We start from the raw sequence: 12206 nt of genomic DNA on the forward strand, positions 1-12206 counted from the left end.
CATACTGAGCGCAGCACTTTCACATCAAGTTTTAGGATCTGAAATAGCTCAACTGGAATTCCATCACCTCCACTAGCTTTGTTCGTAGTGATGCTTCCTAAGGCTCACTTGACTTCACATTTCAGGATGTCTGGCTCTAGGTGAGTGATCACACAATCGTGAATATCTGGACCATGAAGATCTTTTTTGTATAGTTCTTCTGTGTTTTCTTGCCACCTCTTCTTAATATCTTCTGCTTCTGTTAGGTCCATACCATTTCTGTCTTTATTGCGTGCATCTTTGCATGAAATGTTCCCTTGGTATCTCTAATTTTCTTGAAGAGATCTCTAGTCTTTCCCATTCTATTGTTTTCCTCTATTTCTTTGCATTGATCACTGAAGAAGGCTTTCTCTCTCCTTGCTGTTCTTTGGAACTCTGCATTCAAATGGGTATATCTTTCCTTTTCTCCTTTCCCTTTTGCTTCTCTTGTTTTCTCAGGTATTTGCAAGGCCTCCTCAGACAACCATTTTGCCTTTTTTAATTTCTTTTTCTTGGGGATGGTCTTGATCACCACCTTCTGTACAATGTCACGAACCTCCGTCCATAGTTCTTCAGGCACTCTGTCTATCAGATATAATCCCTTGAGTTTATTCAATATCACAGTAATCCAAGTGTATGCCCTGACCAGTAATGCTGAAGAAGTGGAAGTTGAATGGTTCTCGTCCCTCACTTCACGGCAAATAGATGGGGTTTTGAAAAAGTGGAAACAGTGACAGATTTTATTTTCTTGGGCTCCAAAATCACTGTAGATGGTGATTGCTGCCATGAAATTAAAAGATGCTTGCTCCTTGGAAGAAAAGCTATTGACAAACCTAGACAGAGTATTAAAAAGAAGAGACATCACTTTGCTGACAAAGGTCCATATAGTCAAAGCTATGGCTTTTTTCAGTAGGCATGTATAGATGTGAGAGTTAGACCATAAAGAAGGCTGAGCACCGAAGAACTGATGCTTTCAAATTGTGCTGGTAGAGAAGATCCCTGAAAGTCTCTTGGACAGCACAGAGATTAAACCAGTCAATCCAAAAGGAAATCAACCCTGAATACTCAATGGAAGGACTGATGCTGAAGCTAAAGCTTCAATACTTTGGCCACCTGATGGGAAGAGCTGACTCACTGGAAAAGACCCTGATGCTGGGAAAGACTGAAGGCAAAAGGAGAACGGGGCAGCAGAGGATGAGACAGTTAAGATAGTATCACCAACTCAATAGACATGAGTTTGAGCAAATTCCAGGAGATGGTGATGGACAGGAAAGCCTGATGTGCTGTAGTCTAGGGGGTCGCAAAGAGTTAAACATGACTTAGAGACTGAACAACAACAACATTCTCTATCTCTCAGGAGTGATAAAAAGTAGACTCAGAGTCAACAGTCACAGTGAAGTCTAAGCTTCCTACACGTGGGAAGTGACCCTAATCTTCCATACTTTTGATAGAGACTCATCATTTTTTGGAAGAATAGTTTTTAAAAAAAACATATTTCCTGTTCAAACTGTGTAGCCATATCTTATGTTCAAATTGCACGTTATTTCCTACTGTCATGTTCAAGGGCAATGATGTTGTTTTTGTGAATACCCATCATCTCCTGAATTACTTGAATAGCTTATCCGGGAACAAAGCCAAAGATTTGTTTATTGGTGACGTGATTCATAATGCTGGACCTCATCAGGATAAGAAACTCAAGTACTACATCCCGGAAGTTGTTTACACTGGCGTCTACCCGCCTTATGCAGGAGGAGGCGGATTCCTCTACTCCGGCCACCTGGCCCTGAGACTGTACAATGTGACTGACCGGGTCCTTCTCTACCCCACTGATGATGTTTATACTGGAATGTGCCTTCAGAAACTTGGCCTTGCTCCAGAGAGACACAAAGGCTTCAGGACATTTGATATAGAAGAGAAAAGCAGGAGTAACATTTGTTCCTATGTAGATTTGATGTTGGTACATAGTAGAAAACCTCAAGAGGTGACTGATATTTGGTCTTGGTTGCAGAGTGCTCATTTAAAATGCTGAATTATGTGCAAAATATATTTTACATAGAAATGTATCTCACATAGTTCCTATTTGTGTTCTCTTCCATTAGAGGTCATTTCTATGTAAAACCATCAAAATTGCCTTTATAGGTCATGTCCATTTGATGGCCTCTAAACCCTTCAGTTCAGATGGTAAAGTGTCTGCCTGCAATGTGGGAGACCTGGGTTCGATCCCTGGGTTGGGAAGATCCCCTGGAGAAGGAAACGACAACCGGCAGTATTCTTGCCTGGAGAATCCCATGGATGGAGGAGCTTGGGGGGCTACAATCCACGGGGTTGCAAAGAGTCGGACACGACTGAGCGACTTCACTCACTCACTCACTCCTACTGTATGTAGATGGACTGTATACTTTCTCAAGACCTCTTCAAGCTCTAGGATTCTATGGATTTAAGGCCGTGAAGGGTAAAGCTTCTCTGCCAAGGTAAGAGGCTTGGCTTCTAATCCTTATCTATTATAACCCTTTAAAAGACAACCTAATGAAAAGATCTACAGGTGTGTAGCATCTAAAGCAAATGTGTGGCAGAAAATATTACCAAAGTAATGACACTGATTATCTATTAACTTTGAGATTTTGAGTTATTTTCTTCTTTAAAACTTTGTTTTCTGAAACCTCCATAATTAACACATATTAATTTTACATCGAAATAGTGGAGAGTGCAAAGCAGCAAAGTATCACTTTTATGCTTCATTTCTGTGCAGATGACCTGGCTTTATCATCCGTTACCCCACAGCTGAACTGGCTGCTGGATGAGATAGGCCAGTTTGCCCTTTCTTCTTTTTCCTCTTTGTCATGCTATACACTCAGTGTTAAGGGGCAGCATTCCCAAAGAGAGAATAACTGGTTGATGACACACAAGTACCACTCTTCTCTGCTACAATCACCCCTTTGTGCGCCTACGACGCATCATGTCTGGTGGAGACTTAAGAAAAAGCAACTGGCCCTGACTGAGGAGAAAGACATCCCATTTTACTTCTTAGGCTAAACCTCACCCTTCTGAAGCACTGAGTTCTAGAAATCTTACCTTCATCATGAGCACCCTCCCCGATGGGGATCCCAACATACACCATCACATTAACTGCATCAGACACATCTAAGTGAAGATTTGTTGTGCCAACTCTTCTGTCTTCTGCTGTTATCAAGCCTGAAGATCAAAAGGAAGATATACAAGGTGAAATGGCAATATTCTGTATTATTATAATTATTTTTTTCATTTTTGGCTGAGTGGCGTGGCATGCTGGGTCTTTCCCTGACCAGGGATTGAACCCATGCCCTATGTAGTAGAAGCATGGAATCTTAACCACTGGATTGTCATGGAAATTCCTTGGATGGAGTCTTTGAGAGGAAACTTTCTAATGCTGTAATGTATGTTTTATGGACTGGCTCATAGGGCTGTTATGTAAGTCAATGATAAAAGCAAACATTCAAAACTATCCTGGATACTGTCAACTTCTTCATCACTCTGCCCTCTATCATCTCTACACATGACACTGATTACAGATCTCCCTCTTCAGGTAAAATGGAAACAAGAGTATTCAAAAAGATCAGTTATGGCCTCTCCCTCATACCGTAGGCATTGTACATCTTGGGGCCCAGATCGGGCCTTACAAAATAGCTGGGTAGCCTGGAGGCCAGATTGAGCCTGCCATCTCGCTTGGTATATTCTGGCAGAGGAAGGTTCTCCATCAGATCTTCAAACCTACAAAAGAGCATGAGAAATGACTTAGGTTGTTACAGGGGAAAAAGGCAAAGAGGTGGAGCTCACTTTTCTGTGATTACTTTGTGATGGCTTCAGCAAAGCACAAGTCTCTCAAGATGACTTACTGTAGTTCACTAACCTTGTTGGCATCATGTCCCGAAAATCTTCCCCAGGAGGCCAGTCCTTGAGTTTGAGCACCATTGGCTGCCCATCTTCTGACCTTAATCGTTCTGGAAGACAGAAAGCACTCCTACAAACATCTGCTGTGTTGGCTATTTCCTGATTCTCCAGTGACGAAAAGGTTTAGAAGACTAAACTCTCTCTGTTTTTTTTAGTTTGCAAACCTCTATAATGGATTACGTGGGCTTTGTTTTCCTCACCCACAGAAAAACCATGGTGAGTTTTTCCATCTCAAAGTGAAAGTGCCCCACACAGCCCATGTGACATGTGCTTAAGTCCAGGTAAGGTCTGGGAGCCATGTGACTGCCATGAGAGCTACCTGGTTGCCACCATGATAGACTATTTCTCCCACTAAGAGGATGTATCAATAATTTGCTATTTTAGGGGTAGGGCTGGGCATATAGATGCTTACTTTCTAGTCTGCTTTTATAGAACCAGATAGCAAAGCTACTTACTGCATATGATCTCGAAGCCATCCCAGAAATCCCGAACTTTCACATCGGAAATTATAGCACAGTTCCTGCAGTTCACCAAGTCCACGTCCTGGTCTCCAAATTCCTGGCTAAAGGCTTCTGGCTTCCAGAGTTCAGACTTGAGCTTTTTATGTACTCCTGAAACCAGCACTGGCTGTGGAAATAAAAGTATCTTAATCAGAGCCATGTAGGAAACACTTAACTCAGGGCTAAGGATAGAATAGGAGGGTTTCCTGAGGACAACCTCTTCTCCATGATGACTTCTTGATCCCTCCCAGTTTCAGAATCCATGGATTCAACATGTCAGCTACAGAAAATGAAAACACTTCTATTCTGTTACTATATTTGATTCTCACAGGGTGGGGGTGGGGGTGCATTCCAGAGAAATCGCTTCTATTGCCCTGGCATATACCACTAATTTGAGGTGAGAGGATGAAAAGCTAAATGCAACTCAGAATACTTCCTCACATCTCAAATAAAAAACTATCTAGACAATTCCATAAACCCCTCCTTCCTCATACCTGCTAATGTATAAAATTCAGGAAGTGTTATTACACTATCCCACAGACTTGTATGGTCTTGAAACATTTACCTAGAAAAGTACCGCCCACTTCCACCAACTCTCACCTCACACCATATCTCACTTAAGGATTTTCCTCTAAAGGTGTTATTAATGCCAGATCACAACTTCACAGGAATTTCAACTGCACTTTTAAGAACACAGAGCTACACAGCTGAGAAAGAAAAAAGATCCATAGTGCATTTTACAAATCTTTCAATTTTTAAAAATCAAAGAAAACTCAAAGTAGCAAAGCTGTCTACAACAAACTTACTATATATCTAAATCTCCTTGGCAGAGTATCTCCCAGAGAGAACTGAAACTATCCTGCTAGCTTTGGTGGGTGGACAGGTAGACAGCCGACCCTGGGATCTGCTTATTCTTGCTTACCTGGCCTTGCTTCCAACACTCCCGGAAGATCTTCCAATTGTTTTTGTTGCTGGGGTCATGAAGACACAAAAGTCTTCCATCACAGAGCCAGGAATGAGAGGTATGGGGGTCCAGCACATTTAACCCCATCACCATCTCCTTCACTTCCTTTTGGGTATCAGTCAAGTTACAGGCCCGCTTTGCAGCATCTGAGGTTTTCTTATTTTCTACCACTGAGGCAATGATGTGGTCAAGGAAGTTGGGTAGGCTGGCCTTGTTCTTCACTCCCTGCCAGACACAAATCCATCAGGTTAGTATGACTGAGGCACCATCAGTAGAGTATTAAAAAACAGTCTCACAGTTTTATTTACATGGAGTTCTGATCTACCTGATTCAATTTCATAAAAGTTATTATGAAGTCTTTTGTGGTTGGAAGGGGAATCTATTAAGTTAATATCTTACATTTTCCTAGCCTTCATATTCTGCTTTTTATTTGTGAAAGAAAAGTACAGAAAGATCCCTCTATTGCAAGAGATTTGAGACCTAAGAAATATCTCTGGGGACTTCCCTGATGGTCCAGTGGTGAAGATTCTGTGCTCCCAATGAGGGGGCATAAGTTCAATTCCTGGTCAGGGAAGATTCCACATGCTGCATGGTACAGCCAAAAAATAAAAATAAAAAAGAAAGAAATATCTTTGGCATTGAGGCCCATTTTATATGCACGTAGACTTCAGGGATCACAAAATGCTACAGCTGAGTGAAAAAGATCATTTACTTTGAGGGTTATACATTTTTTTCTGGCCAGCATGTTCAAGGGATATAATACTTCAATTAAGTAACTGAGGTGACTTACCAAGGCAGTGACTTTTTACTAGGGAGTGTACCCAATAAATATTTGTATCCAAGAGAACTGAATATTCTGAAAGTAGTCTCCCACTCCTCAGTTTGCCCCCTACCAAGAATCTCTCATTTGTTTTGGCTGGTGGGGAAGCTCAGGCCCAGAGATGAAAGTGAGAAACCTAAGACCACAGATGTGAAGGAAGGGGAGGGCTTCTGTAGACTTGATAGCCCAATGACTTAAGTATCACTAGTCATTATCTCTATGAAGTGTATGCAACCATATAACATCTTTGGAAAATTTAAAAAGAAAAAGGAGAACTGGGAGTCCAAGCCAAGTACAGATAAAACAGAGCTCAACGTAATTTCAGAGGTCATTTATCCAAAAGAGAAACAAATAACCCACACTGTACAGGGCTCAACCATCATCAAATTTCAGTCAGTCATAAAATAGAATGAGAAATATGTTTATGTACTTGTTTGAAATGATCTCTGAAATACATAAACTGAAAATAAAGAACCAACATATAAAAATATCTGTGTAAAAAGAGGAGGAAAAAACTATATACTGAATGTATTTTAATATCATAGAAAGGACACTCATGGAAGAGTGGTTGCCTACAGAAAGGGAGGCAACAGCAAGAAGAAGCCTTTTCACTGTATCTTTTAAATTTAAAACCTTTTGAATTTATTTGTTCAGTAAATGCTTACTAAATACCTATGTATCAAACATTGTGGCACTATGACTATTGGGTGAATAAAACAGACAAAAATGGGGAATTTCTACCAGTTTAGTGATTAGAACTTTGTGCTTCCACTGCTAGGGACCCAGTTCGATCCCTGGTTGGAGAACTAAGATCCCAAAAGCCGCACAGCATGGAAAAAAAAAAAAAAGACAAAAATGCCTTTAAGTGATGAGATAGAAAATAAATAAAACACAGTAAGTCAGATGATAATAGGTGCAGAGCAAACAGATATGAGTGGAAGATGGGAGTGGAATGGACTTTAAAAAAAGGGTGATCTAAAAAGAAGACTTACTAAAGAGGTAACATTTCATAAAGGAGAGGATGCTGACGATGAAGCAGGCCATGTGGTGACATGAAAAAGACAGCTCTCGGTGGAGAAAAGGCTACATGTAAAGGCTCTGAAGAGAGCATGCCTAGCCATGTCCAAGGAAAAGCAAGAAGGTGGGTGTGGCCAGAGCAGAATGGAAAATGAGAGTGGTAGTTGAGGTCAGGGAAGTGAGGAGAAGCTAGGGCTGGAACAGTATAGTCCACTGAAAGGAGTCTGTTTTTATTATGAAATTGGAAGCCCTTGAAAGATTTTAGGCAACAGTGATATGATTAGATTTATATCTTAAAAGGATCATACTAACTGCTCTGTTGAAACTGACTGTAGAGTGGAAAGGGAAGAAATGGAGATTACTCCAAGAATTCAGGCAACAGAGGATGTTATCTCAGACTAGAATGGGGAAGCAGAGGAGCCGATGAGAAATGGGTGTGCTACGAATACATTTTAGCAATCAAACTGAAAAGATATGCTAACAGATTAGACACAAAGTGTGAGAGGGGAGTCCCAAATGACTCTTAAGATTTTTGGCCAAGCAATTGGAAACCAGTGATCAAGAGAGGCAAAAAATAAAGGAAATGCAAGTTTATAGGCAAAAGATTAGGAGTGTGGTCTTAGACGTGTTATGTTTGAGGTGTCTATTAGATATCCAAGAGGATGCCACATAAATGTATTGCCTACATTAAAAAAAATTAGCTATCTGTTATCATCAAGAAAATAAAGTGATTCCTGCTGATGACTGAAAAATTCCAATGTCTCAGTTTCTACTGATTTCCTAACAAGGCACAAAAGCTTTACTACTTAAAAGGATCTCAAACATTCCCCAAACTTGATATAAAGAAAGATCTTATCAATTGGGACTGATAATGTAGAGAATACAAGTCACACTATACCCTCCAACCTAGTTATCAGATCTCTTTCTGATGGTTCTTCCATGGAAAAGCAGCAAAGGCTAGAGTTTTAGGGAGGACACTTACTGCTGAGGATGTAGAGAAGACCGGGGGAAAGGGTATGCCTGTGTCCAAGGGGGTTTGAGGAAGCTTTCCTGGCCCGGAGTGGAGGAGGTCTCGAAGGCTAGAGCCTTCAGTTTTGTTGTTGGAGGCAGTGGGACCCAGTAACAGACTGTTAAAAAGCTTTGGAGTCAACGGAGAGACCTTTGCAGTGGAGTTGAACGAATCCAGCCCAAAGGGTGAATGAGACTCTTTATTGAGCACCGACCTCAGGGACCCTGCTTCTGTAAGAACATAACCGGGAATAGCATTAGGCACAAGGAATACCCAGCAGGCAACTGCCTCCTAAAAATCAGCCAAGTTGGAAAGAAGAAAGATTCTCCCCTCTCCTGCCCCCCAAACTACATACAGCCTGTCTGGCCCAAGCCTGATGAGCTGTGACTATGGCAGGTCTCATGGCCAAGGAGAAGCTCTCCTACTTCTTCCTTTCTTTTCCAGATCTGGATTTCAAACTTCATTTTGTTCCCATTCATCTTTCGTCTCCCTCACTTTCTAAGTCAGTGTTTCTTCAAGTAAGTCTCCAGAATACCTGTATTGTAATCTCCTGGAGTGCTTGTTAAAAATGAAGATTCTCATTTAATAGTTCTGGTGGGGCACAGGAATCTTCATTTTTAATGATTCCCCAGGTGATTCTTGTGCCCATCAAAAGGCAAGTCTAGCTCTCCTGGCTAGCAATACTGGCTTAATAATAGGGCAATCTGGGAAGATTGTTAAAAACTAAATTCTGGCTAAAGAGGTTTGGGGTAGAGCCCAGGCATGTGCCTTTTTAAAAAAGCTCCACTTCTAGAAAGAAGTTGAAAGAGATTCCCTCATTTTATGTGATTGGCCAGAGAAAGCAAGCAACATGTTTCAAAAATGTGGATTGTAATGTATGAGTTTGAAGAATTCCAGAATAACTCAAGTGTTCCACCCACCGGCAAGGCAGGGACTTGTGTTAATCTCACCTTTTGTTTCTTCTTTAGCCTTCTGAGTTGCTAAATCCGCCAACCAGTGCAGGGCAGAGGAGGGTGGGGCTGTGTCAGGGCAAGGGGGCCTGATGGCTTTTAGCTCACTATTGCTATTTGATGTCGAACTGTCTGCTTTCAGAGGCTCATCTGATCTGCTGTCAGTACTGTCGGCTTTGGGAACATGGTCTGTCTCTGGTTGTGCTCCCGGTGCAGTTCCTCCTCCGCTTGAGAAGGTGGTTTCATTTCCAGAAGAGGCACTAGGGTTTATGCTAGGAAGCTATAGCACAGAACGCCAAAATTATTAAAGTGCTGTCCTTGTGTAGAAAAAATACATTGCAAATAGTAAGGACTGCTGACACTAAATAAGTCTGGGAAAGCAATTTGGAATTGTCCCATAAACTGCTATTTCACTCACTCATTAATTTAACATGTATTTATTGAGTCCTACATGTGATAGAATCTATGCTAGGTTCCGTGGAAAGAGCAATGAACAAGACAGGGTTTTTGTTTGGCATGCCTGAGGCTCAATTTCTACAATGACAAATCGGTGGTCAGAACCTGACTGCACAAAGCTGCTCTGAGGATCAAATGAGATAGTATATGCAAAGACCTCAGCACAGTGTCTGACATACATAAATGCTCAATAAAAAGGTCATTATTCTATTGTTAAGTTTTCCAGATGATGTGTTCTAATATATCAATTCTACTGAAAATATATCTTGAGATTTCTCAGAGTTAATCCTTATACCTCTTATTGATCACATGTAGCATTCCTAGATGGAGAAGGAAATGGGAACCCACTCCAGTACTCTTGCCTGGAAAATCCCATTGATGGAGGAGCCTGGTAGGCTGCAGTCCATGGGGTTGCTAAGAGTTGGACATGACTGAGCGACTTCACTTTCACTTTTCACCTTCATGCATCGGAGAAGGAAATGGCAACCCACTCCAGTGTTCTTGCCTGGAGAATCCCAGGGATGGGGGAGCCTGGTGGGCTGCCATCTATGGGTCGCACAGAGTTGGACACGACTGAAGTGACTTAGCAGCAGCAGCATTCCTGGAAAGTCCTCTGAAGGTAAGCAGTGTGTTTTTTGTTTTTAAATAATGTCTTATTCTTAGTGGTCATCATCAAACTAGAATGACCTCCACCTCTGACAGAAAATGGGAAAATCACTGCCTCTCTATGAAGGCTTAGGATGGTTTCAGGGGGAATGATCCCAGATCAGCAGGCTAATATTCATGTTTCTTTCCTCAGTATCTAACATGACAAGGCAGGGTCCATGCACACAGATAAGACTGTATTCCTAGACCTTTTCTATACTCTTTATCTGCATAAAGAACCTGAGGTATAAATCCTGACAAGATGGAAAGAATCTATCTCTTTGTGCCACTTATCAACTAAGCCTGAATTGGTTTTAAAGACAAATGAAGAGAAACTCACACCAGTTAGGGGGAATTTAAATCCCTCCAGTAACTGTACGGGCTCTCTCTAGACAGGCTTCCCTATCCCCTAGTTGCCCAGGAATCCAAGAGTAGCCTGGGACAACAGAGGTGAAAATGGGACATTTCCTGGAACAAAGAACTTAAGTTTCTCTCAGTTTACCTGTGAGAAACATCACTTTTTCACACCATTTTACCTGTGACATCCCATTAGTGACAGCAGGTCTCAACACAGATTTGTTCTGCCGACTAATACAAGGGCAGTTTGCTTTAATTCCCCACTTGCCCCGGGCAGCATGTACCATGTCTCCAATATTGTAAAGAGCTGGAAAAAAGATAATTATAATAATAATCAATCTTGGAATACTTTACATTATCTCTCTCAAGCCTTACATTTCAATGAGGTAGCAGTTTGTACCCGTGATTTCTGATGATGAAACTGAGACCCAGGGAAGTTAGGTTATTTGCTTAAGTACATAAAGTTGGTAAATGAAAGTACTAAGACTTTAACCCAGGTCTATCTAGCACTAATGTTCTGTACACATTTAACCACTAAGCTACACTCCCTCCCTCCTCTAAGTAAACATTAACAAGGTGTCCTTCAGCAGAAACGCTAAGGGTAGATTCCTTAATATTCAAGCGAATATAAACGTTTTGAATGGTATACTTGAGATTTAGGTACTTTACTATAAGTTATACCAATGTATACTTAACAGAAACATTTAACTAATGCTTAGGTCAGCAGGGAGCAGGCATCTGACCACTGCACTCAGGGAGCTCTTCTGCTTGCATACACTGGGGTATAAAGATACAGGGGGTGGCTCCCCAAAGTGAAGGAGACTATAGGCAGGGGATTCACCAGCTTCAGTGTGTTAGTGAAAGTATGGAAGCTGGAAATAGACTTTCTGGAGGAATTTCTAAAGTAAGTTGCCATATGACCATTGACTCCTACTGGTAAACTGCCTTCTTCATGGTTTCAAGAGAAACCATGATTAGCTTCAGCTGGATTTTTTTTTTTTGGCTGCACCATGGGGTATATGGGATCTTAGTTTCCTGACCACGGATCGAACCCAGGGCCCCTGCATTGGAAGCATGGAGTCTTAACCACTGGACCATCAGGGAAGTCCCTCAGCTGGATTTTTATAAGCCTAAAAACAAAGGTCTTTCTGGAAGCCAGGGAACTAGCTTTTTCTTTCCTTTTTTTCTTTTTGCCATGTTACATAGTTTGGAGGATCTTAGTTCCCCAACTAGGCCTAAACCCGGGCTCTCAGCAGTGAGAGCACAAAGTCTTAATCACTGGACCACCACAGAATTCCAAGACAGGCTTTTTCTATTCTGGCCCTGCTGACCATAAGAATGTAAAATGACATCTGAAAAGCAACCAACCCCTATACCCAGCAAGGTGAGGCAAAGTATGTGCCCTGGTTGCATACAATCAATCTAACATTTCTGAAGATTCAAAGTCTCAGAGAAATCTTGTGAAGCTTAAAAACAGTCAAGCTGACATAAACCATTTTACCAAATTTTATAGTGTATAAATTATAACTTAAAAATATTTTTC

The 12206-nt window shown here is 41.4% G+C and overlaps 1 protein-coding gene across 1 annotated transcript in view; it reads right to left on the reverse strand.

The window, feature by feature from the left end:
• KDM3B (lysine (K)-specific demethylase 3B) overlaps nt 1-12206 on the reverse strand; it is a 58301-nt gene that overhangs the window by 5971 nt on the left and 40124 nt on the right. The window contains exons 13-20 of the mRNA XM_010844617.1: nt 10843-10970; nt 9206-9485; nt 8229-8485; nt 5368-5634; nt 4401-4572; nt 3905-3995; nt 3635-3765; nt 3091-3210 (exon numbers count right to left, since the gene is read on the reverse strand). Coding sequence (XP_010842919.1) covers nt 3091-3210; nt 3635-3765; nt 3905-3995; nt 4401-4572; nt 5368-5634; nt 8229-8485; nt 9206-9485; nt 10843-10970 — 1446 coding nt within the window. The remainder of the gene's footprint in view (nt 1-3090; nt 3211-3634; nt 3766-3904; nt 3996-4400; nt 4573-5367; nt 5635-8228; nt 8486-9205; nt 9486-10842; nt 10971-12206) is intronic.

Source organism: Bison bison, unplaced genomic scaffold (genome assembly GCF_000754665.1).
Source record: "Bison bison bison isolate TAMUID 2011002044 unplaced genomic scaffold, Bison_UMD1.0 scf7180017864203, whole genome shotgun sequence".
Classification (NCBI taxonomy): domain Eukaryota; kingdom Metazoa; phylum Chordata; class Mammalia; order Artiodactyla; family Bovidae; genus Bison; species Bison bison.